Below are 25,690 nucleotides of genomic sequence, written 5' to 3'. Positions count from 1 at the left end.
TTTTTGCTGCTGCTGCTGCTGCTGCAAAAGGGGTAATAAAAAAAACCCATTAAGAGCCTAAGAAAAACATGCTGATTGTTTTAGGCTATAATGTCAGTTTAAGGAATTTCTCCCTGCAGTGACACATTTCATCAAGTTGTATGCACATTTTACGCAGCAATGCATGAGTCTTTCCTGGGCTGAGTAAAATAGAAATTCATCTCCCTCGAGTTCTGCCTTGTACCTGTTTGTGTCTTTTGTGGTTCATGTTTCCTGCAGGGGAATAGAAAGGAACAGGAAGAAGCAAGCCAACATTTTGACTATGAGCTATTTCCATCTATTGCGCTGGCACAAACCTACATTCACTAAAAGATACATGAAGTGTTTAACTTAAAATACGATGTGCATTGTTTAAAAATGTAACACTTTGATTGTCATTTTAAAATTACAGCTGTGGTTGCCGCTGTTGGCTATCTTTAAATATACATTTTGCAAACAGGTACCTCAAAGGATGTTCTTAAAATTGTAAGCCCTCCTCTTTCCATGTACTCACAGATACATACAGAGTTTTTGGGTGCAGGCATGTCGAGCAAGCAGCGAGCAGGGGTAGACATCGGCACAACAGCAAACACACACACACAAACGCACATGCCACGGCTCCCAAATGGGCCAGAATGTGTTTAATGCTACAGGGAAAACAAAAAACAAACATGATCAGGGGACTGTCTGGTTGCCATGGGAATGTTTTTTGATTTCAAAGTCAACCCTGTCGTGTTTTTTTAAGGGAAGGTTGTTGGATTATAATAAGGGCGAAGTATGAACTCCATGAGATGGGGGGAGGCGGGCGGGGGGGGGTCTCCTTGTTAGTTACACAAAAAGCGAGCATATGTAGTCATGGAGCACAGAGCTGACAAAAAGCTTCCAATCAAGAATTAATGACTGGAACCCTTAAGAGATGAAGACAGAGCCATTAAGAAATGTCACGTTACTTAACGGCAGCAGACCATGTAACATTGACTAATTAAAGTGGCTTTAATTTGGATTAGGTTCAGAGGAGCATGTTCTATTAATCAAACACAAACCAAGGCTGTGGGATGTGGTTTGTCATTTGTCATGTGTGCTGATGGCTTCCGAACGAGGACTCATAACTCCTCTGGGCAGACACTAAATGTGTTTTCCGATTATGGATACGTGATGTTGTTTGAGAGATGCAGGGTCTGCAAAAAAAACTTGTTCACAGTAACTGGTCAGTATGGAAATAAATTCACAGGGACAAAAGAAAACCAAACAATACGCCGGATTCACCCAGTCAAGTCAGCAAAGACAGTTCCTGAGGCAAACAGAAAGACGTGAGAAGATTGGGCTGTAATCATTTCAACTGTTGACAGCATGCAGCCTAAACAATCCTCGCAAGGATCACAGAACGCTCTGCAAATAATCTCAAATAATTTCAAAATAAGATTTATTTTGTTTGCACGGTCATACAGTTGAAGCATTAGACAATGTATGAGGATTTTCACACTTTTTTTGTCTCCCACAGACCACAATAACTGTAAGCTCTGCTTAACAAATCTGCCCCATCACAGTCAGAAAGGAAAGAAAAAAACATAAGACTCGTGACGAGACTGACATGATAGGATTTATTACGTCGTGGGTATTATTCATGTCATGTAGCTGGTGTTGAGATATAGCTCACGTTCAGCAGCACAGCAGGTGGCCGACATATTCAAACCTATGATAAATACAAATTCCTTCTAATGAAGTAAGAAGCTGCTTGACTGGACACATGTATTAAGTGCTTGTAATTTAAAGCCACACAGTGTGTCAGCCACCTGAGAAGAAACAACAACAGAAAATCTGACAGATTTAAAGGTACTTTGCGAGATCATTCAACTGCAATAGATGAAAATGAAATAGTAAAACATGACTGTATGCAGTGCTGGTTCACAATATAAAGGCTCGAGATTCAATCTTCTTTTTGAAGACAGCTTTTCTACGTTGAGTTTCTCACAATATTCTGGTTTCTTTTCCACAGTCCCATCATGTTGGCCAGAAACTATAAAGTGCCCAAATGTGTGAATGTTTTTTTTTTTTTTTTTCATGGGTTAGTCTGACCTTTATGGGATGTGTCACTCCTTGTTAACATAGCTGTCCTTAAAGCAAACCCACTTAGAGGGTAGGCCGGAACAGGATTAGGAAAAAGGGGTAAAATGGATGAACGGGGATCCCAATCTGAGACCGGTTGGTTAGTATGCAGCTATTTGTGTTATCTTTTTCCATCACTTTCAAAGCATGTATGAGAACACTTCCATCAGCATAAAATTCACTTCAATTATAATGAAAAACTACTTTTTCCCCCAACCATTATTTAAGCTAGCAAAAAAACCTGCACTCACACCGCAAAGCTACTGACACCTTTAAACAGTTTTTATTGGTATTTTTGTCCTTGAAAGTCTGTCAGTCTTAAGTGCTACCTTTGTTCAGTGTTACATCATCATTAAGAGACTTATACAGTACGTACTGTGTGACACATAATATCTGTCCTTCAGCAGCACAGAACAGTTTGCTGTATTTATTGTTTGATGTTTATGTCCTTGGGTACGACTGGAACGTTTTCTCTCTCCATTGCACTGTGAGTGGTTATGTCATTGTTTTTCCGGCAATTTCGAAATGAAACACAAAGTAAGTCCGCCACAACTGTACTGTTGTTATGAAAAGAAGAAAGATCATTAGATCAAAGTTAAAGGGATGCTTCAGCCATTTGCATGAAGCTTCGTACCTTTAGAAACCTGGTACTATTTTTGAACGGTCGTGCATCCCGCCCTCATTTCTCTTGAGACAGGAAAGCTCCATATTTCTTTTCTGAAAAGGAGCCTCTGATGACGCAAAAAAAATGTTTTTGACCCACTAAAGCTACAGACCTATTACAGTTCAGTGGGTGGGACCTCACTGCCTGAATCTAAAAGTAAATTCCGCCATCTTGCTAGGTAGCTAACAGACTCTGTGGAGAAAGCTGAGAAGGACCGACAAAAGCAAAAAGTATGTTTCACCTTCAAACTTATATAGATGAAGGGGATTTCTAAGATGCCAGTACCTTCTGGTAGAAATGCCAGGGATCAGTTGAAGAAACCGCCATATAGATTGTAAACAGAGCACTGTAGCTTAAGTGGGTGTTGCCTGCGAAGCCGTGCATTCTGGGAGTTGTTTTCTTTCATCCACATGAGCCAAAAATACTTTTTCTGTCTTTTGTCAGTCAAGAGGGCACCAACTTTAAAATGTATTTCATATTTGAAGTGAGAATCCTCACAGTTTTGGATAATCAAAAACTACAACTCCTTACACAAAAAGCCGGCGTGTAGTCATGGAGCACACAGCTGACAAAAAGCTTCCAACCAAGAATTAATGACTGGAACCCCTAAGAGATGAAGACAGAGCCATTAAGCCATCACATTTCTACTATACCTTTATGACCCAATGGGAATCCAGATTCACGTTCCAACCGGTGAACTATCCCTTTAACCATTGCCTGTTTGTCCTTTGTTTCAAAGCTGGTTGACATTAGAGTTGAAGTCTGCTCTGTTGTGTGTGAACTGGGATCACAGCAGCATTTACACTGTGTTATCAGTACGGGGACCATGTGTGTACACGTCTCGGGTGAGTGCTTTTGCACTTCACGGCTTTGTTTCCACATAATTCTCTAAGCCTTTCAGCACATAAAGTCTGAAAATTCATATCCAATGTAAATACCGGGGTTAAAGTGGGCTTACTTAAGTTTGTATCATGGCCTTGGTGAGATATACATACATATATATATATATATAGACACACACACACACAAGATTCACAATGTACTTTGAGGCTGTCCATATGTGAACTGGCATGAATTAAGTTGACATAAAACTATATAGTAGAACCTAAGGACTGAATTAAATGAAAGTTATATGAGGCATATTCCACTGATGCTTTTTTATGCAGCCACCTAACCAATGAAACGCTGTAATAATTAAACAAACGATCATAAAAGAAAGAAAGAAAGAAAACAACTGCAAGTGTTTTTAATGGGAACCTTAATGGCATCTCTGGGATTATGTGCGGGACTTCTGATCCCTTCACAGCCCCGTGTATCATGTCAGTAAAAATGAGAAATGCATCACACGCTCGAGCTAACAAAATGATTGTGTGCGTCAAAGGAATGAGGTATGAAATGCATGATAACGTATGTACATACATTGTCTAAAACAGAGACAGGCTGGCTCCTTTCATATTTTGATGTTAATAAATGCCGCGCTCCGCTGCTTCCATAAATATTAAATGTAATAGCATTGATTCCCAGCCAATCTCTGCTAACTCTCATGCAGCACAGGTAGAGGCGTCAGGAGAAAAAGCATATTTCCTCTCATTCCTCCTGCTTATAAATGAGCTGGGGGATTGGTGGGGGATTAGTGTTTGCTTACAGCCGGATAATAATGTGGGATAATAAAAGTATATATGGTAATATTCTCCTTTAATTATTTTGAAGGTGGTGGACCAGCAGTGTGGTATTTAAAATATCTAGTTTAATCACAGAGGGTCTCTGTATCTCTCTAATTAATCAAGAAATGTTAAGTCTATTAGTTTTTTTTACAGTCTTGTGTGCTTATTGGAAGCCCTCCCAGTCTGTAGGTTCAGACCTCGTCGAGGTTCGGTTTACTCGAGTGGCTCTCCTGGCTCTGAGCGACACCAGGTTCAGTAGTCTCTCCAGCTCATCCCCTGAGCCTGTCAGGCTGCTCGAGCCGAGCTCTTCGTGGTTTTCCTGTGATTCCCTCCACTCCCCTCCCTGTAGGTCCCACGCCCTAAGGGGGGGCAAGAGCTGAGCAGGGTGTAGGTTAATGCCTGCGGGGCTGGACGGGTATCCTTCATACGCAGCTCTAGTCGGGGGTAAAGTGTCATAAAGGCTCTCTGAGTCTTCGCCGTCCTCCTGGTTGTGGCCTGACTCTTGGTACTCCTCATAAACGGGCGAGTCCTCGCAGCTTTCGTGGCTGAAGGTCTGCAGAAGGTCTGTGTGATCCTGGCCAACCCCTCTTTTACCTTCCTCTTCAGAACTTCTCAGTTCTTCTTTGTCCATGAAACGTCTCCTCTCCCACTCACCTGACTGGTTCCTCTCCCACTGGAACGCCCTCTTCTCAGTTTCTCGTACCCGCTCTCGGGCCCGGTCTCCGCTGAGGCCCATCACTCTGTAGTCCAGCTGGAGGGAGCGCGTGCTGCCCCCTCGGCGGATGTTCTGCTGCGTGTCACTCAGTTCGCAATTGGATCCAGACTCTTGTGGGCGCAGACGTGAAGGTGACAACCAGCTGGAGGTCTGACTTGAAGATTCCCAGTGATACGCTAAAAAAAAAATCAGCAGAAAAAAAAAAAAAGTTTGAAATGGAGTAATTGACTAACAATGTGTTTTACTGGCGCAACAGGAACAGAAATGACCTACTTACGGGAGTTAAAGGGATTTAAGTTATCATACCACGTTAGGAACCCAAGGCTTCATTCCCTGGACAAACTAGTGCATCTGAATCACTGGAAGTATGTGTTCCTTCCTGGAATGTACTGTACTGTATGTGTTACAAACTTATCTTTGTAATGGGATCAGCCTGACAAACGTGCCATATCAGTAGATGATTTCACTTTTAAAACAGCAGTATTGTGGCGACCTTATCTAGAGCAGGTAAAGGAGATGACAGCAGGCGATATGGTTCAGGTGTCAGAGCGTCGAGTGCATCCTCTTACTTCACAACATATTAAAGAAGACATGACATGATTTTCCCGTCACAATGAGTCGTTTCTGTTTGTTTTCTCATAGAACTTGATCGTTTTGAACTCATTATCTGAGGTCATCTCGGCTGGTTGTCCGGTAATGATGAGCACATTTCATTTGTTTTTTTCCTCTCGTTTTTTTACAGAAAAAGAAAAAGGCTAAATAAAAATGTAGGGCTGCATGTCTGGGCTTCTGTGGATCATTAGCACTAAAGGGTAATTTAGTTTGAATGTTTTTTTTATTTTTTCATTTGAAGATTTTTTTCTGTGCTTAACATCTAATCCTTTGATCTCCTTATAGTTTAATATTAGAATGTGTGTGTGTGTGTGTGTGTGCGAGTGCGTGCCTTACTGTTGCTCTACAGGGTTTACAATGGGCTCTGTGGGACTGTGTGTTTGCGTTCTCTAATTGCTCCCAACTCTCATTTAGAATTAATTTATGTGCAAATAAAATTAGACAACAAAATCTCCCCTTTTTTAACGTTTGAGTTCATGCTGTTCGCCCCCCTGCTAATATACTACTTCATAGAAACTACAGCTTGCAGGGAGCATTATACTGTATGAGGTTAGGGTTAATGAGCTGTGAGTGAAAAAAGATGTCATATTGATGAAGTAAGGGAAGCCAGAGGGGTCATTCTCTGTGTGGGAAGAGTTCCCTTCATTAGCAACGCTAACTCCTGCTTTCTAATTCACATCACGTGCGGACAGATGTGTCTAATAGACGAAGAGAAAAAGTGAGATCTGTCTTCATGCCATGCAGCTGGATTGTCAATACTCTGTTTAAATGTTCGATCGAGAGGTTAAAGTGGAGTGAAAGTAAATGAATGCCCTAACAATCCACAATGTACTCTTTGATGAGCTCTGCTCAAAACTCATCTTTGCTCTGCAGGCGACGACTCGCTGTGAGTGAGGTGGGGGAAAAAAAAAAAAATCTCATTGGAAAGGAAAGCCTGTGATCCTTTGATGATGAAAAGCTCTTCTCATAGAAACAACTGAATGAGGGATGACATTGGGAATTATGGACATGGAAGAAAACACACTTGATAACAAGGGAAGGAGGCTGGCAGGGAGCCATTTAGCACAAATATATGTAAACAGACAAATTCACAGGCGAGCGCAAGTCACGACACATCACACAAACAGAAATACACAGCGGGGTGTCACAGAACCCTCCCTCATGCAAGAGGCTTTAATGATATGTTAAATGGAGGCTGAACATTTCACATCTAATTTACAGACTAACAAACGTGAACAGCTGATCTCCTTATAAATCACATTTTTCGTCTCCATCTTTACACATTAGGAAATATATGTTTGCTCATGTGTCATATGAACACAAATTCACCAAATCCAAGGGGTTATCTGGAGCTAACCTACCATGCAACAATTTCATTCATCATTTAATTCTCCCTGTCTGGAATAAAGCTGTTTATGCTTCAGCACGCTGCCAGTGACTGAGGCACGAATGCAGCCTTGCTCTGGGTTTGTAATGAAATGCTTTGTGGATGCAGAAAATGACATGCAACTAAGAACTAACAGACTTGGTAACCATGAGCCAATAAACACTGGTTTTAAAAACAGAGCTGCAGACAAAACAAGGATCCTATAGGGTAGGTGTAACCGGATCTTATCATTGTTTTAGCATTTGTGGGAGTGGAGGATTAGTGTCCAGCCTGCAGATGATGCCTTCTTGAAGGAGAAGAAGAAAAAAAAAAGGAAGCGTTTGAAGCTGCTGTCTCCTTCGCTTTTCCATAAGGATGTGATGCTTGGCTCAAAGTGGCAATAAAACCCGCTGAAACATTCTAGAAGGCTGGGGCGAAAGCTTCGCTATGCTGTGAGGGAGGACCACTACGACCTGCTTGGCTCAATCAAGCGTTAATCAAAAACAGAAAGCTTTTTTTTCTATTTGCTTTATTTGATTAAAGAATTGGATCGTCGTACGGTACATGTTGAACTGTTTTGGGTTGACTGGCTGAGACTGCTGCTGCTTTGAACTGACCCCCGATGGGCGATGGATGGATGGATGGATGGCATGTAGACTTGGGTTTGATGGCATGTAGACAGATTCTGACTCAAGTATGAAAGCACCTTTCCAATCTAGAACCTCTCTAATCCGTCTCCAAACCCTTTTAGAAAAGCCTCCAAAAGTTAAAAGTAATGAAAAGTCAAAATAATGAATAAAGTTGTTTAAACTGAGATGTTCTTCAGCCGTTTACCTGAATGAATAAAGGATTACCACTTGTAACCTGTGGCTGCTATAGCGTTATGGAAAGATGTGAATTTATTTCTGAATATGTACCTGTGAGCACAGAATTGTTTTAAACCTCTAAGTCTATTTACATAAGGAACTGATATGGAACTATAAAGTGAATATGGTTGTAATATTAATGTTACATTTTTAATATGGGATATATACATACAAACACTGATGTTGAAGTGGGGAGGTTTTGTGTGTGGCAAAACAACCAAAAAAAAAAAAAAAACAGGACCCAGTAATTGTTGATATGAGTGATTAATTTGCAACGCATACTAACATCTGTACGTCATCTATTTTAATTCAACAAAAGCAACAATGATAAGCAGCCTGCATCCGGCAGCACATTTCTCTTTGTTGTTTCCCAAAATGAAACAGCCATTTTAGATCCAAACCTTGTTGGAAGTCAAGAGGTGTTACTAGCATTTGGGAGCCTACATTTACATTCGAAGGCTTGGTTGTAAAAAAATAAAAAAAAATAAAAAATAAGGGGGGGGGGGTGGAGTTAAACAGAAATCTGTGCTGTTTGGGATTTGATAAAATATTCAGGGGGAAAATGTAAAAAACACAAAAGGTAAGGTTTGGGGATCACAGCTTAGAAAATAAAGCCGGAGGGATGGCAAGTTAATAAGATGTTTTTCAGTTGCTTTGCAGCTCACTCACCAGGGCTGCTCCGCCGCTGTTCTTTGTCCATGTTCGACACTACAAAGGGAGAGAGAAAGTGAATGTCAGAGACAGAGTGAGACAAACAACACAGAAACTAAAGGGGAGAAATTGAAACATGCAGAGATCCAGTGTTGGAAATGGACAAAAACATTGGAAACCTTAGCAGGATGTATTATTCTGGAGGTACAAGACAGCAGAGGCTGGGCTGCATTCAATACATGACACCACAGTGCTACAGCTCTTTACAAATACATTGGCATGAAAAGAGAGACACAAGAGTAGAAAAGATAACATTTCATACCTTCACTCTCAATATTATCCACCGTGTCATTGACCAGACGTATGACCGTCACTATAGAGGCTGTGCAGAATACAGAAAGAGAGAAAAGAAGAGAAACAATGACTGTGCATTTAGGAAAAGGGTAAGGTTTCATGTGCTGAGAGTGTGTTTGTGCACATGAGTGGAGCACAGGGAGGACATGTGGTTTAATGAGTGTGTATTGGATAAGGTAAAGACATGAGGAGTGATTTCTTGGCAGCTCCAGGAAATGTGACACACCCACACACATGGACACGCACATGATCATTAGGTTGTTTGGCTTCCAACCTCTTTATGATCAATGGTATTGAGTTATCTGGGAAAAGGAAAAAAATGTGACCAGGAAAAGTGTCAGAGGTATTGATCTATCAGGTAAAAGGTGTAAGAAAAATGCTTCGGACCTAAGATCAAAGTCTGGGCTGCATTAAGGTACCTTCAATGAAACATTTATATTGGATTTTTCTTCTCCTGGCCTTTTGAAATAGTATATTGTACCTAACAGCAACATTGTTTAACTGGCCTGTTCGCCCATCCAATGAATTTTATAGAGGTGGATACCCAGTCTTTTGTTTCAGACTGGTAAATGAAGAGCACTGATTTTGCCTTCCTCCGAATACTTTTTTAGGGCCTTATAAGGAATCAAAATCACTGAACACGAAGGAACAGAAAGATATAATGGAGTGCACGGGTGTCTTACCGTTGTCATCGAAGGACTCAGAAGTGAAAGAGCTAATGGAGTGCTCCTCAGAATTGGAGTCTGAGAGGCATGTCACCTCATCCACGAGCTGTGAGATCTCTAACATACAAACACAAAAACAACAGCACATTTTTCAATTCCGCACTCATTCTTGAGAGTATTTTATTAATAACTCATGAGCTACATCAGCATGTTCCAATCAAAATTCAAAGCAAACATGACACATCAAAGCCGATATAAATTCTAGTTTCGGATATCTTGGCATCATTTTTTTCCAAGCCTTTTAATCTTTTAAGGATGCCCATATTTCTTCATGTGTATTTGAAAAGTCATTCATGCATGAGTCATCCAAACATTTTGGATGTAAAACTCATAATCAATTACTTCTCCCATTAATCCATGCCATCTAACAATCCAATCAACTGTGGTTTGCCATTTGTCTTAAAGGAGGAATATGTATCTCTGACACCTAGAGTTTAAAATTGGTACTGCAAAAATTCAAAACATTGAAGAGAGGCAGGTTGCCATATCCCAGACCCTGAAGCTTTAGTATTCAAACCGGCTCTGCGTCTGTCTTGAAACCTTTCTGCATTCTAACCTCTCTCCCTTTTTTTCGCAGGAGCGTCTCCATTACTTATCTTAGCTTCACCATGTTTCTACGACGTCAAACTTATTAGAAAAATGAAGAGGCTTTATAGGCCATTCCACAATGGAATCGAAATTTAGGAGGACATACTGTACTTCTGCTGTTGACAGAGAAGCCAGCACTTCCAGAATGTGTGGTGATACAGTAATGTAGGATTTAACTCATTAGATATCATACATATTAATCAAGAATATTTTCTCTGCTGTGTTACTATTACAAGTATGAAAATGAAACCTTTACATTACTTAATGTTAGTAGTTTAAGTAAATATGATCCAGAAAGAGTACATTTCCTACTCATGTGTGCGTCTGCCCTCATGTGGACTACCCCAGTCCGTAAAAAATCTTGACACAGACCTGGGTGAAGAGAACCTCAATACAGTCACACACAGTAAAAAAAAAAGAAAAAGAACTTAAGGCATCTCAATTTTCAGCAAACTCAAAAAGAGTTCAAGAAGGCTGCCAAACTTTGGAGCACAGAATTGTCCCCAAATCCAAGAACAACTTTGTCTCCAGGTGTGCTCATTGAATGCGGACTGCACCAGCTGGAGGAGTAAATGTCTCAGTGATATCTATTAGAGGCAGATGTGAAACACAAACTGCTCCAAACAGCAGGTGTTTTGGCAAAATGAAAAAAGCCCAAAATCGAATGAAGACATTTCAAATACTGTTTTGGCCTACATGCTTACATGTCACAAATTGGAACTCTTACTCCAGTGCCTCTAACATTTTGACTGCACCAAAGAATCAGTAGAACTTTTACTTAAAGAAAATCATGGTGTCCCTAGTTAGCCTTCACCTGTATTTCTTAAAGGGCATATTTTCAAAGAACACATGCTTACAAGTCAGTGTGACTCCTGAAACTGTTTTCCCCTGCTCTCATTTTGTTGGCCACAATTGCCCCTGAGTGGTTTTCAAACAAGTTCCAGAGGTGCTTGCAAGTTCATATGTGTCACATTGACTTCAGATAAAGGCACTTTGTTGTAAAGACTGAGTGATTGGTTAAGCCACACAGCCTTGTTGTAGACCAGGTGCTCCAATCTAGCAGCAATAAAACGCCTGGTTTGGCATTAGTGTGCGAATTGGGAAGGAGCCCAAGACGACCAGCAGAGCGGAAACTATTCGTATGGCCTCTAACTATCATCCAACTACTCTATTTGCAATATGAAACCGTTTGGAAAGAAGAGCTGAAGAGCTTTGCTGATTTGAAAGAAAGAAACTTTTCCACTTTTCACTTTGCCTTCTGCTTTAATAACCTACGTTCAGCATAAACTATAATTCCTCGATTGGTGATGTGCGCTTTGAATTCTTAAACGTAAGTGACGAATTTAGTTGTTTAAAATATACTATTTAATTGTAAAGCTGCTTATTTCAGGATTACAGGGATGTTGCTTTGAGACTCGTATTACTAAAAGCACCTTTGTGAAAAACATGTTTCTTCTTCTGGAAGACAGGAGCGAAATAAGTGTAAAAAATGTACTTTTTTTAAAATCAGCTGCAAACCAGGTATCAATGTATCCCAAGTTAAATACATGTACGTATGATGTCTTCTATAGTCCTGTGCACATATGTCCCCGGTGAGAATGCCTGACAGTGAAATACTCTGGTTATTAACTGTTGCTTTCAAAAGAAAATATACCACTGGGTAAAAAAAAAATGTTTTCCTGTTGGGTAAGCAATAAACAATTTGTCAGTGTGTGATTGGAGTCTTGCGTTTCATAACTCAACACCGCATGTCTTTTTCTCACTCTGCTTCGCCTTTTTCAAAATCGTGTTTCTCTCTTAATTCAGGACTGCAGCAAGCAGTTGCCAACACGTCTTATAACCAAAACTGGGCTCTGTCCACGAGGGCCTGGATGTCTGAACATCAGCTCTTGCTTTCTGAGCTCAGGCTGGGTGGTCGTGGATCAGTGAGTGAGGAACAAGTGAAAAGCTCTTGTGGGGATGTGGGCAGTAAGGCAGTACAATCAATCAAAATAAATAAGAAAGGCAACCTAGCAGCCTAGCTGGTCTTATTCCGCATGCAGTTGGGGCAAAACGTCTCACATGATCGAGTTTACAGAAGAAGAAAAAAAAAAACCCTGTCTTATTTAATTATTCGGTTTTCAGTTATTTTTCTCTCCTTAACTTCTCTGTGGTGTGCCAAGGTTGGCAGACTAAAAACCGAACCCCTTCTCTAATCCGAACACTCACACTCAGCCAGACAATAATCTCAACCTGCTCGCAATTTTATAAAACTTCCACCCACTTTTGTAAGAGCCATGAAAAAAAAAAAACATTTTTGGAATCATCTGCCATGTAACCCTAAAATTATTTAAACATTTCTCTCATTTTTGTTTTTTGATACTTTATTAATGTCCATCTATACAACTCATAGACTTATTTTCTAAACCCATTAAACCTCTAATCATAGAGTGAGAAGTCCTTAACTTCCTTTTTTAGGTGAAGTTGGTCTAGTTATTACATTCAAACTTTTATTAAAATCCTTTACTTCGTTTTTATTTATAGCGGAAACTGGAGCTAAGACGGTTCGAACAAACCACCACACTTGCATCACCTGTCAATCATCACAACTATGGCGTGTTTGTTACGTACGTGTCAACGTCACTTTGTCCCGAATCTTTCAATTAACTTTTTTTTTTTTTTTTTTTTCAAAAACGACATAAAGAGCTATTTACATCTCGAAAGACAATCAGCGATTAATACCTAAAATCATCACCAAGGGACCTTATTACTGAGTATTTCATTATTCATGACATTTATTTATTCATAAGCAGCAGGTAGGGACAGAAAAACAACCAATGTGTTGTCTTCATGTATTGACTTGTGCCCATCCATTGCAATATTAATTCTCTGCTACTCCTATGAGGGCCTTCTGTGGTATAAATGCTTCCATTAATCAAGTTGAAACCGTTTAGTTATGAACCTTTATTAAGCTGATTAATGGAACTTGTTTTAACAGAGGAGTCACTGAGGCTATAATCCAAAAATCAGTTAGTTCAAGCACATCAATTCATGATGTGGGATGCAAGTGGGAACCCAAGGGGCACACTCTTTTCTTAACACACAGCAGGGGAGCAGTAAATAAACTTTCCCCTTCCCTGTATCCACAGGAAGAAATCAATAATTATCAGGAAGTTCCGACATCAGGCTTGATTATTCAAACAACAGGTTGGACGGAGAATTGACAAGTGTGACGTCTACCTTAGCGCTGAGCTGCAGAGTGGTTATTTTATCGACAGAAAACGAACTGCAAGGCGTGTGCGCTCGCTACTGAGAACTGGCTATCAGGCTAAACAATTTCTCATTTCCTTTCATTATTTCTTATCTCTCTGTTGATGAAGGTGCACACAAAGCACTCTGAGATGTTCAAAACTAAGTAGAAAACTAACCAGGAAAGAGGACTCTTATTGAGTTTTTGTAGAGTAAAAATCGGATTCAAACACAAGACATGAGTCACTGCTGGGCTGGTGAACGTGACCATTCAAACAGAGTTACACATGAGACGAAAGAAACCTTCTGAAACATGAAGAACATGAGTGCAAATGTTTGCAGTTTAAAAGAAAGAACGTGTCAGGTTCTCTGTTCACCATTTCCTAAACTTACATATTAATGCTTTGCCATATTAAATGGTATTTTCTAACCACTCTTGATCACTCTGGCCCACTGATGTGGGTCATTTAGCTTGATCAGTGGAGAAGATAGAGGTTGTAACACTATTGTTAATCCTAATCTTAAACTTGAAGAAGAAAGCCCACCCTCAGTGTGGATTTATGTTCAGATGCCATGCATATTTGTTTTTTTTTATTTGTGCGGGTCATTAGGGGCCATGTGGTAGGGTGGGTCGTATCAGTGTTGTCACCTTGAATTTCCCTCGGGATCAATAAAGTATCAATAAAGTATCTATCTATCTATCTATCTATCTATATAAATATATAAATATATATATACCTGGAGCGTGCATGTATTGGGTCTGCTGAAGGTAGCAATGCTGTGGCGTGGAAGGGTATGTAAGGTATAGAAGTTGTGCGTGTGGGTATGGTGGGCAGCATACGAGGAGCTATAATTGGGGGGGGGGGGGTGTCGGAGCTCACTGTCCGACCTCCCTGAGGTGGTTCGGGGGTAATTGGGTGAAACATTGCTGTAGGAAGGTTCCCATTTGACAACCCCAGAGATGTCCTGGCTCTGGCTGCCCGTGGGTCTACACGGTTGAGTTGCTGGGGCCCAGTAGGTGCCATGCAGTGGAGTAGAAAGTATTGTTGTTGTCATCATTAGCTGGCTAGTTCACATAAACATAGCACAAGTCTGTTGAAGGTGGCATCGCTGTTCTGTTCTGGTTTGGTTGGTTTGTCACTTATTAGTAGTGCAGAGGGGCATGCATGAGATGAGGGTTTCTTCAACAGGCGCGCATTTATTTACAAAAATGTTCATCTTTATCAAAAAGGAGTGGAAAGACGAATAACCTCTTAACGATAATAATAATAATAACAATAACAATAATAATAACTTTATTTATATAGCACCTTTAAAAACAACTTAAAATCTTCCTCTCTTTAACAAAAGATGATGCTTTTTATTAGGACACAAGTATCCTGTGTGCAAACGTTAGCAAACTATCAAGAACCACAAAAGTCAGAAATGTTGTTCCTTTATAAATATTTCACTTTGACAAAGCACTATGGATAACTACAGGAGACCAAAAGCATTTGTCTTCAAGCATTTCTGTTTCCATGTCAATGAATGTCTTCTTAAAAAAAAAAAAAGAAAAAAAAAAAAAGTTTTTTTTCAAACTTTAATTAGAAGTTCTTCAATATACTAATATCTGGATAATTAAATCCTTTACGTCACTGAGTCCACGATGATCTCTGGGTGGGTCTCAAAGGAAAGTCTACGTAGATGCTGACTAATGGAAATGGCACTATTCTGCGTCATTAAGTCCAAATCAGAGCCCTCACCCACTTGATGATTAGAGATAGGGACGTCTATGAGTCATCAGACACTAACCAGGAACGTGCCTAAAAGTCAGTGAGTCTGTGGACGTGGACATTGACACAGGGTTCGGGTCTCCATGGTTTATGATACTAAGCTGTTTGCTTGTGGTTGTGCATTTACAAGAACATGGTCCCAGTCTTACCCTGCGGACTATTCTCTCTCTGCGTTCTCTCCAGCTGAAAAGCTCGTTGCCCCCACTCGTCCTCTCTCTCGTCCCTCGCCCTCTCCAGCCCTACGTCCCTAGTTTCCTCGCCATCCCAGGACACTTTGTGGGCTGGACTGTGCTCTGTGTGGCAGGACGATGCCAGAGGGAGATTGGGTGCCACACTGCACACTGCAACACCCCTTCTATTGGCCATACCTCGGACAGAAGACAGGTCTGACAGGAAGCTGCTGAACTGTGGAAACCAAAGAAACCAGCAAATGAAGAATTGAAAAAAAAAAAAAAAAAACACAAAAAAGAAAATGAACATAACCTGAAAAAAAAATTACCAATTAAGAAAAGACCTAAAGAAGCACTTCTGCATTTGGTGACAGTTTTTGTACTTTAATAATAAACATGGGTGCTTAAGTTTACGTATATGTAGCTCAAATGTGGGAGACAGAGAGAGCGAGGGATAACGTGGGACAGAAGCCATAGGTCAGCCAAATACTTGACCTTAAAATACAATTAAAACCATTGTTGTACTTTTTCTGGATGATTGCATCCCCACCAGTAAAAAGTGATGCATCTTATTCATTGCTTTCAGCCCATTCATGCAGGCTCCCCATGCTGGATATACTGTATATGGTAGAGTAATTTATTAACACTGCCACTAGGTTGCACTAGAGTTGAACATGTTCACACTATGGCTGATAATTAAGATGTTTATTTATTTAAAAAAAACTAAGTTCATTTGTTGTAAAATAGCATAGCTCCCACCTGTTCAACAAAGAAAATGGCAATGTTAGGAAGATTTCATGTAACATAATCACACGTAGTACTTGTTCAATCCTGCCTGAGGACGGAAAGTGTTGAGTGAGGAGGAACAGTCTGTCCCACGGCTGTTTGCAGGAAGAATACGAATAAAAGAATAAGGGAAGAAGATGAACTATTATCTTGTGTGCCTCTCAAACAATAACATGAATGAATTACAGAAACACGGCATCATCAAAACTCTGGGCCCGAAGATATGCTGATATTAATATTGAGGTTATGATGTGAAATTGATACTATCTGGGGTTCTCATTTTATTACTACTATATTGGATAAAAACATCAATGTTGAGTTAGTTTCCTGTGATTCTCTTATAACTAAAAGTGCCATAACGAAGTCTCACTGCCCTGTAAGTTAATTTTTATGGTGCATGAAACGCATGGTAATACATTTTTAACTTTAATAAATGTCTATGCTTTGACATACCTGACTGCTCTCACTTGAGGTCGTCTTATCACCGTCTCCGCTCCTCAGGCCCTGGTTGACGAGTCCTGGTAAAGGGCAGTGGGTAGTTGGACGTACCACGACCTGGGGAGGGCCCCCAGTGCAGCCTCCGACCTCCCCATATGTGCTGGTGGCCCCCGGTGAACCTGACACACGCACTGCTTTAAACTCAATTCCTTCTGCGCCCACGCCAGTTTTGTGCAGCATGTAGCTGGTTTCTGTAGAAATCGCTGACACACCCATTACAGTCCCCGGGCCTGGGTCAGAATCCTTCCTAAATTTGATTTTCTTTCTAAAGGCCATGAAGAGTATCAGTAGGAGGAGGATGACAAAGGCGAGGACGCCAATGCCAATTATCTCTCCTGGTCCGATGTAAGACAGCGGCTCTGCCTGGGCAACAGGAAGAGAAGAGTCATAAAAATGAGGAAAGGTCTCCGGTGGAAAGAAGTCAAGTTCAGGGCATAATTCTATTTCGGTAACGGACAATCTTGTATTTGCCACCATGAAGTGAAAACTCTGAAACTGTTGGTATGATACTTTTTTTTTTTGTTATTTTCATGTTGGTAAGTTGAATAGCAGCACAGACCCTCTCTGTCTATCACATAAACAAAACTCATTTTGAACGAATTTGCACAGATGCATCCTGATCTACCGCCCCTACTGTAGGTCGTTTTTTTTGTTTTAATATTTCAGATCACATGATATTGCATAGTGCTCTAAAACAAAATAGTTTTTTTAAATTTCTAAAATAATCCAGGCATCAATGTGAGTGCTGTTGTTCAGCTGAATGATAAGTGGTGAAGGGCACAGATGCAGTTTTGCAGTAAACGGTTCACACTGAAGTGAAGAGCAATATGTTTAACACAACGCATTTTAAAAGGCCAACATCATGACAAGTCTATTACAAACACAATCACCTTTTATATTAATCAACTTACAATTTCAGAGAGGTTTTTTTTTTTTTTTTCACACAAGCTTGCAAACATTTCTAATGTTCATCACAGCACACCTGCAGAGATAAGTACAGTTGCATTTCTGGACATTTCATATGGAGTAAAAATCCTTCCCTCAAATTGTGGTTTAAACTGAATCCAGGATTGTTTAACTCCAAAAGCTCAAGGGAAACTTCCTTTCAATTTTGTTCCTACAATGTGAGGCCTTCAACGTATTTAACAAAAAAAATAAATCTATTTTCTCTTGATTATGAAAGCAGCCTGATGGCTTTGTTTACTACGTTTATATTCTTGCACAGTCTTCAGAGTAATACAGGCACTTTCTTTTAACAATGCATAACATGGGGCGCTGGTGGTGGAGTGAGTAGTGCTGTAGTCCTCACAGCGGGCGGGCTCATTTCTTGCATGTCAATCCTCACTCTCTCTTTCCCTGATTTAAATCTCTATCCACTGTTCTATCTCTCCAATAAAAGCCCCAAAGCCCATAAATACATCTAAAAGAAAGAAAGAAAAAAAATTGCATAACTCATTGGCCTCGTGGTTAGGTTGCATGTACCATGTGCAAAGTGGTTCGAATCCGTCCCTCTGCGCTTTGAGTGTTATCCCCGTACCATCACCCCAATTTTCTACTAATAGAGGCATATAGCATATAGAAATCCAAACAATGCATAACATTAATTGCAGCCTTTAACAAAGGCACAACAAAAGTCAAGAGCGTTACACGTTCTAATGGAATCTATGACCTCGCCATTAACTGGTGAATAAACCTTCATGGGAGGCCAGTGCACACTCAGTTTCCTCAACAGCTGCACTAAATATGCCAAGTTCTATTAAGAGCAAGCTGAATGTGCAAAAAGCAAGCCGAAAAGCTTGGACTTAGTTGGATTGACTTGGATTATAGTTTTTACATTCTGTGAGATTTACTCCTGCATGAATTTACTTTGAAGTGCGGAAGACTTTACCTGCATGTCATCTCCCAGATTACCAGGCGTCAGATCATCACAAATCTGACCCTCGTACCCCTCGGAGCAGTTACAGTAGAACGAGCCAAATGTGTTGACACACTCTCCTCCATTTCTGCAGCCGTCCTGCTCGCACTCATTTACATCCTTGTCACATCTGCAGAGGCATGGACAAACACATTGCTATGCATAAGAGTAGTGGAGATGATTTGTATCAAAGTGAAAGAGAGGAATAAGAGATGAAAGAGGTGATAGTGAGTTTAAAGACAGAAGGAAAATAAATACTTTGGAGATCATCTTTTCACAGAGCCTTTCTTCTGCTGAATCAAGAGATTATCTTCACGGATTCCCCTATCACCCTCATTTACATGCTTTTGTTTAAAACAAAATGCCTCAATACTCAAACTAACTCCAACACACACACGCACAGAAGTACTCCAAGAGGGGTAGGCAAGGCAAGAATAACAAACGCAGTTTTGTTGCACACACTTACATGCTCTCTGTGCAACATTTTTAACATGGTGCCCTGCTGTGAGCGAGATGGAAAAAACATGTATTTCTCTTTTCAAATATTTTCTGTTGATGGGATTTTCAAAAATGACATCACAAAAGTCGTTCTGATGTAAAAGGAAAAAGTACCTTTGAGATTTGCAAGATGTTTTATCAGAGCTAATCAAAGTCTCACAAAGTGTCATTAAACGATTGATAACCTCTTCGAGAGCGATTGGCCAGTAATATTCTCTGAGTAAACTTTTAGAAGTGTATACTGTGTACTGTATGAGTCATCCTTGATCATTAGCATGCTAATGATCCTCAGATGCTTGAATTGCTAGCTCCCTCCACCAAATAGTTTAGCACTGATGAATCAGAGGAGAGGTGAAACGTCTTTAAGATCTTCAATCAGTCCAGTTGCCTTTCGATCAAGCTTCGAATATACTGTATACTATATTAAGGCTATGATTCAGAATTATAGCAAATACTTTCACCATTTAATACAAATTTCCCACTATGTTTTTTGTCATTATTTAAAATCAAACTTTGAATGTGATTATATCATCTATCCAATGGAGATTATGTAAATAATCTTCACTTTAATCACTATTTATTCAGCTAAATTCAATAGATTTCAAACTGATCACAAGCAGCTGTACATCTCTGTCAGAATCATGAACAAGCTCAACTGTTTTCTTATTGGAGGAAAGCTGCCCTCTAGTTGCAGCTCTGGTGAACAACCTCATGAGCAGAGAGGTTATTTCAAAGGCAATTACCGAGCTGTAATTAAGAAGGAAGCAGGGAGAATGATTACAGGCTTTTCAACAGAAATGATATAACATTAAATTAGAAACACTAATTCATTTCACACAATAACTACTTAAACAACACGGTAGCTGCTGGGCTGCTAATGAGTGTGTGTTCTGCAGCTTACATGTTCTTTCATGTTTTAATGTGTATCAGAGCCGAGAGCGGGATGTTATTGTGTCTGAATCATCCTTATCTAACCGTTATTGTGTATATACCGTGTTAAGAGGGCAAGCCATTCATCAACACTGCTTCACTATCAGTAAATAAGGCTTTCAAGAGTGTGTGTGTGTGTGTGTGTGTGTGTGCGGGTGCGTGCGTGCTGCAAGCTATTTCATCTTACATAAGTCCACCAAGTCCACTGGGACAGCCACAGAGGAACACACTGCCTGCAGGCTTACAGTCCCCTCCATTCTGGCATGGGTTTGGCATGCAGGATGTCAATTCAATTTCGCAGCGCCCCCCAGTGAAGCCAGCACTGCAACTGCAGGTGAAGCCTTTTGGAGAAAGATTGAATAAGTCATTAACATTTTTATTTAGAAAATATCAATATACTGTCAAAAACTAAAAATAAAAGTTTCTTTTATTTGAGAACAATATTAAAAAAACATAGTCAACCTTTATAAGAGTCCATATATATTTTACTATATCGAAATGACTGAACTACTGGATTAATTAGAGTAAGTCTGATATAAAATGCTGTAAACGATGCTAAGCTATAAAACCTTGAGTGATGTTTTATATGACAGAATGTGCAATTTATTTACACGACCAGATGACTAACGATGACACACACTGATCCAAACAGACCTCCAGAGGGCACACTGCTGCAGATGGCTCCGTTGAGGCACGGCTGACTGACACATGGATCTGCATAAAGCACGCAGCCCAGTTTGACCTCGTTCAGCCCAGCTATCTCTGCGAATCGGCTTCTCTTATTCTGAAGTGGCAGCTCGTTTCCATTCAGCATTAGTGAGCTCAGACAGCCCTGGAAGCCGTCCTGGGCTCTTGGCGATACCCGCGCTCCTCGCTCCCCCACTGCTGGCCCTCCCAGACTCTGTCCTGGCCCAGGGCTCGGTCTATCGATTTGCCCGTTAAGTGGCCTCACTTGGGCGCCGAAGAAAAAGGATGAATCGGGGGCCAGAGGCCAAAGTCGAACAGGTGCTCGTGCTGCTCGGCGGCGCTCCACATAGCTGTCATCTAGTGACAAGAGGGTGTAGTTCCTCGTCAGCTCCAAGGCAACAGCATGCCAGAGACCGTCATTTATTGGTCTACCAGAGATTCCCATAATGCCGAGGGTGTTGTCACAGTCCAGCTGGAACCAGAGCCGACCACTTTCAATCTGTGGATTGGAAAAGGAACGTTTTATTCCAAATAAACGTCACCAAAATAAACTCAGTGTTGTTTTAGCAGACAATGCATTAGGACACAATATAAGTAAGCAGAAAAAGAATGTACCTACCTTGAGCATGGTACAGGGGTTCACACGTGTGAACATAATGACTCCTCTTCTCTGAAGTGTTCTGATTCTAAGACCAAGCTTCATCTCTCCGCTCTGGCCACTCTCGGTCACTCTGTACTTGATGTAGCTGTTCCCAGAGAAACTCAGAGAGGTCTGACCTACACGTTCACAAAACATTCATGTGTTACGAATTAAAGATCGAGTTTAAAGGGATGAATGTGAGGAGAATGAATGAGCCATTATCAAATCCTCCAACAGGCTCAGACACTAGGAAGTGTTCAGAATGTAAAGAGAGCAGAATCGTACCTGCACACTCGTCAAGTTTCTCAGTTCTACACTGGCAGACAGATGGCGCTGTTGGACCAGAGCGGACACACTGCATGTCTGCTGGGCAGGACTGGCCCTCACAAAGCTCCACAGGAGTGGGACATATACCTCCTGTTTTTAAAGAAGCAGAAACAGAAATATAAGAGAATATTAAAGTCAGCATGTTAGAAAATCAGTTCCCTTACTTTCTGTTTTTTCAGATGTGCCTTTTTGTACAGTATCTTATCTCCGGGGTTCAATCGCATGCTTCAGCTTGATTGTACGAGTGCTCACCAGGGCAGATGCAGGTCTCTGTTCGGCTGAACCTCGGTGTCACCAAGCTGACCCTCTCTGTGTTGTAGGAGACACGTGAGCCACTCTCCATCATCAGTGTCTGCTCGCACTCCTTCTCCCCGCAATCCAGTTGCCCAGAACAAACATTGCTCACCACCATCGCCCCGGCTAGAACGCCTCGAATCTGACCACGATCTCCTGCTTCTTCCAGCTTTGCGGTGAACTCGTTACTGGAGTAGAACCCTCCCATGCGTCTACTCCCTGATGTCTCTGGCCTCTCCATGGCCAGCAGCAAGTCCACACCTGATGTCCCAGTCACTGGCTGCACACTGACTATGTGGAGGGGATCCTGTTGTCCTGGCGACCATTTCCAGCCAGCTATCCCCCGTAACAGTAGTTTGATTTGGTTCAGGTAGCGACCCACTAAGTCCTCCGGGGACAGTGAGCTGAAGCGTAAGTTTAGCGCACTACGCAGCAGCACATCTGTCACCTGTTCCACCTGGACTGAGACGTCAGCTATTACAGCAAAGCGTCCATCACTCACAGTGGCGTTCATCTGGTACCTGGTAGGATAGGACAGGGACATTTTAAATAACCAGCTCTTAGACTGTGTGTGTGTGTGTGTGTGTGTGTGTGTGTGTGTGTGTGTGTGTGTGTGTGTGTGTGTGTGTGTGTGTGCTAGAGAGGATGTTTTTGTGCTTCGGTGTGTACCTGCCAGGTTCCAGACCTGGTAGAGCCACAATGCTGCCATCCTGTCTGTTAATCTTAAACATGCTCTTTGGCTGAGGCTTCTGGGTAAACGACAGCACATCATTTGGGTCTCGGTCGGTTGCATAGATCCGACCAATAGGGCCACCGGAGAAGGTATCTGTTACCATGACAATAAAGATTTCCAAGGGGGAGACAACAGGTTTGTACTGACTGTTGCCGATGACTCTCAGAAATATCCAGGAAGAGGAGGTGAGGCGAGGTTTACCAGAGTCACCTGCCTAAAACACAAAAAACAAAGTTATTTGAACATTTTGGAAAATCTGAAGCGATGGTAATAAGAAAGATTCTGTTTACACAAAAGCTACTTGCGTTTGTATAACCAGTCATAAGAAATATATAGACAGCTAAATGAATAAAGTGTGACTGATAATAGCCTCTCCATTAAATCAATGTGTGTATCTCGCATAGACTGTAAAAATAATCCATATGTCTCTTTAGCTAAATTCTAAAACCCATGTCTCTAATACAGAAGACTGAATTAGCAGCTTACAGATAAAAAAATGTGTGGAAAATTGGCAGCCACTTGGCAGCTGACTGTTTTACACATCACAACTTTTCTTGAATATACAGAGTTTTAAAAAACCTGGATTTCAAGCGTGAACTCTCGGGGGGCATCAGGGCCAAATGCACAGTTGGACTTCAGAGTTCCCGTCTGGTCCAGGGAGAAGAAATTCCCCTCATTTCCTGACACGATACCGAACTCAAAGGGCGGGCCATTTCTGGGGGAGTCTTTGTCACTGACTGACAGCTTCAGCAGGGTGATGTCTGCCGCCTGGTTGAGCTGGAATTATGGAGAGAGAGAGAGGAGTTGAGGTAATGGGTTCGAAAAAAACAAAACACAGCAAATACAAGCAAACACACAAAAAGACTGTTACCTGTATGATGGCTGTGGAGTTAGGAGGCGTGAAGACAGGGGGGTTGTCGTTGACATCAGAGACGTCAATGTTAAGGGTGACGGTGGAAGACATGGCCGGAGAGCCACTGTCAAACGCCTGCACTGACAGAGAGAACCTGGATACCTACATGTAGCAAAGAGGGACAAAAGAGCTGCATCATCAGTATGTACCACACAATACATCAAGCACTGTTATGTATGCATATTATGAGACTTCATTGGATGTTGACCTTGAGTGGAGAGGGTATATTCTGTCTAGGCTGTGCTCACGAACCAGAAAATTACTATTGATTGTATATGAGATATTGTACTTTAAGATGCATCCTTACTAGTTCTCTGTCTAGCCTCTTATTGACTTTGAGCACCCCGGTTACAGGGTCAATCCAGAAGTGGTTGCTGCGGTCACCATTCAGGATAGAGTAGGTGATTCGTCCGTTCACCTGGCTGTCCAAGTCTTCGGCCAGTACCTTTAAAACACGCACATTTGGAGTGAAAGAGAATTTTGTTAAAAAAGAAAAAAAGAAAAAAGGTCAACCCAGCAGAACTTACGGAGAAAAGATGTTACCCTTGTAATTGACTGCCCTACAGACGCGTCCTCGCTGACCAGGACGTTGTAGATGCCCTGATTAAAGGCAGGAGCGTTGTCGTTGACGTCCATGAGTTCAATGGTTACCATTGTAGCCGTGCTGAGAGGAGGGTCCCCGTTGTCCCAGGCTTCAACGGTGAGGTAGTAGTCCTTACACACCTCAAAGTCCAAATCATCAGCCACAGAAATAGAGCCTAAAACACACACATAGAATGAAATGATTTTCAAGTTTAATTCTCACATTTGTTCCTGAAAGTCGCGCTGACATTAAGGGATTTGTGCTCACCTGTTTTGACGTCTATAGAGAACTTCCCCAACTCGTTGCCTGAACGGATGCTGTAGGTGATCTCAGCATTCGGGCCAATGTCAGCACTCGTCGCCAAAACTCGCAGCACCTCTGTTCCCATGGCGACATCCTCAGGGACAGTGACTCCATAGTCCCTTCTTTGGAAGACGGGAGCGTTGTCATTCACATCCAGCACCAAAATGGTCAAATCAACCTGTGGGACACACAAGGGCCTGTCACAACCCAATTCATTTATCTGTGGTGCTCCTGGCCCAGCGTGTTCAGTTTCAGCACCTTGGACAGTGGCTTCACATACATCAATGGCAGAAGAGATACTTAAAGCTTCACTAAGAAGAAAGTGGACTCAGGCAAAAATCAATTGAAGTCTGTGTCCAACAAAAGCCCAAGGGAGAGCTTCTTGGCTGTTGGAAAAAGTGTTCGACATTAAGGTCAGAAAGATACAGTTTTATCTCCATGGAAACAAAAGGAAAACATCCCTTTCCTGACATTTTTAATGTGGTACTTACTGTTTGGCTTGGTGATCTTCAGGACTTTGACATATTTGCATATTTCCTGCATGAACATATACTAATAGAGTCACCAAGCAGCCCCCCTTGATCCCAGTTCTACATGTTTTAAGTTACATGCTATTATACTTTGTCCATTTTACATTTATGTGCCTACTTGATACGTGGCTTTTACCTCTTTTTACAATAGCAAATGCTGCTGCAACTTGTAACACTGCTAAAAGTGATCATTTTATGTTTTAGCACCAAGGTCATCAACCTCTAAACTCACATCAATTTCAAGTGGCCACTCCTAACCTCAGTTTTGCCTGGGGCTTGATTTCAATTTTAACAACATAATGGTTAGTTCCATCAGACTCAGAAGAAGAAAGTGAAACCCTGATAGGCACAAGAGTCTCAACACTTTCTCTGCTCTTTTCTGCCCATCCTCTGTATCTGCCACCCTCCCCCCTCTTATTTCCAAACCGTCGTCTTCACAATCCAATGACAACTAATCCTGATTAAATCTACTACGCTCGTTATCTGATCTCCTCAGTAAACATCATGTTTCTCTTCACTGGCTTCTCTTATCCAAAGTATGGACAGAAATACAG

General features: G+C 41.3%; 1 protein-coding gene and 1 long non-coding RNA gene across 2 annotated transcripts in view; one reads left to right on the top strand and one right to left on the bottom strand.

The window, feature by feature from the left end:
- Positions 1 to 16,866, top strand: part of LOC306831599 — a 115,135-nt gene extending 98,269 nt beyond the window's left edge. The window contains exon 3 of the long non-coding RNA XR_013780098.1: positions 16,787 to 16,866. This is a non-coding gene — a long non-coding RNA (uncharacterized lncRNA). The remainder of the gene's footprint in view (positions 1 to 16,786) is intronic.
- Positions 3,844 to 25,690, bottom strand: part of fat3b (FAT atypical cadherin 3b) — a 64,326-nt gene continuing 42,479 nt past the window's right edge. The window contains exons 35-52 of the mRNA XM_079355768.1: positions 24,571 to 24,784; positions 24,264 to 24,478; positions 24,028 to 24,165; positions 23,679 to 23,822; positions 23,387 to 23,584; positions 22,744 to 23,021; positions 22,033 to 22,595; positions 21,739 to 21,870; positions 21,433 to 21,590; positions 20,781 to 21,312; positions 20,314 to 20,467; positions 18,672 to 18,828; positions 16,739 to 17,146; positions 15,479 to 15,734; positions 9,700 to 9,798; positions 8,985 to 9,044; positions 8,681 to 8,719; positions 3,844 to 5,343 (exon numbers count right to left, since the gene is read on the bottom strand). Of these exons, the coding sequence (XP_079211894.1) occupies positions 4,616 to 5,343; positions 8,681 to 8,719; positions 8,985 to 9,044; positions 9,700 to 9,798; positions 15,479 to 15,734; positions 16,739 to 17,146; positions 18,672 to 18,828; positions 20,314 to 20,467; positions 20,781 to 21,312; positions 21,433 to 21,590; positions 21,739 to 21,870; positions 22,033 to 22,595; positions 22,744 to 23,021; positions 23,387 to 23,584; positions 23,679 to 23,822; positions 24,028 to 24,165; positions 24,264 to 24,478; positions 24,571 to 24,784 (4,473 nt within the window). The 3' untranslated portion in view covers positions 3,844 to 4,615. The remainder of the gene's footprint in view (positions 5,344 to 8,680; positions 8,720 to 8,984; positions 9,045 to 9,699; positions 9,799 to 15,478; positions 15,735 to 16,738; positions 17,147 to 18,671; positions 18,829 to 20,313; positions 20,468 to 20,780; positions 21,313 to 21,432; positions 21,591 to 21,738; positions 21,871 to 22,032; positions 22,596 to 22,743; positions 23,022 to 23,386; positions 23,585 to 23,678; positions 23,823 to 24,027; positions 24,166 to 24,263; positions 24,479 to 24,570; positions 24,785 to 25,690) is intronic.

This window comes from Symphodus melops, assembly GCF_947650265.1.
Source record: "Symphodus melops genome assembly, chromosome: 11".
NCBI classification, from domain to species: domain Eukaryota; kingdom Metazoa; phylum Chordata; class Actinopteri; order Labriformes; family Labridae; genus Symphodus; species Symphodus melops.
The sequence above is the reverse complement of the archived record's forward strand: the minus strand, read 5'-3'. Positions and strand labels throughout refer to the sequence as shown.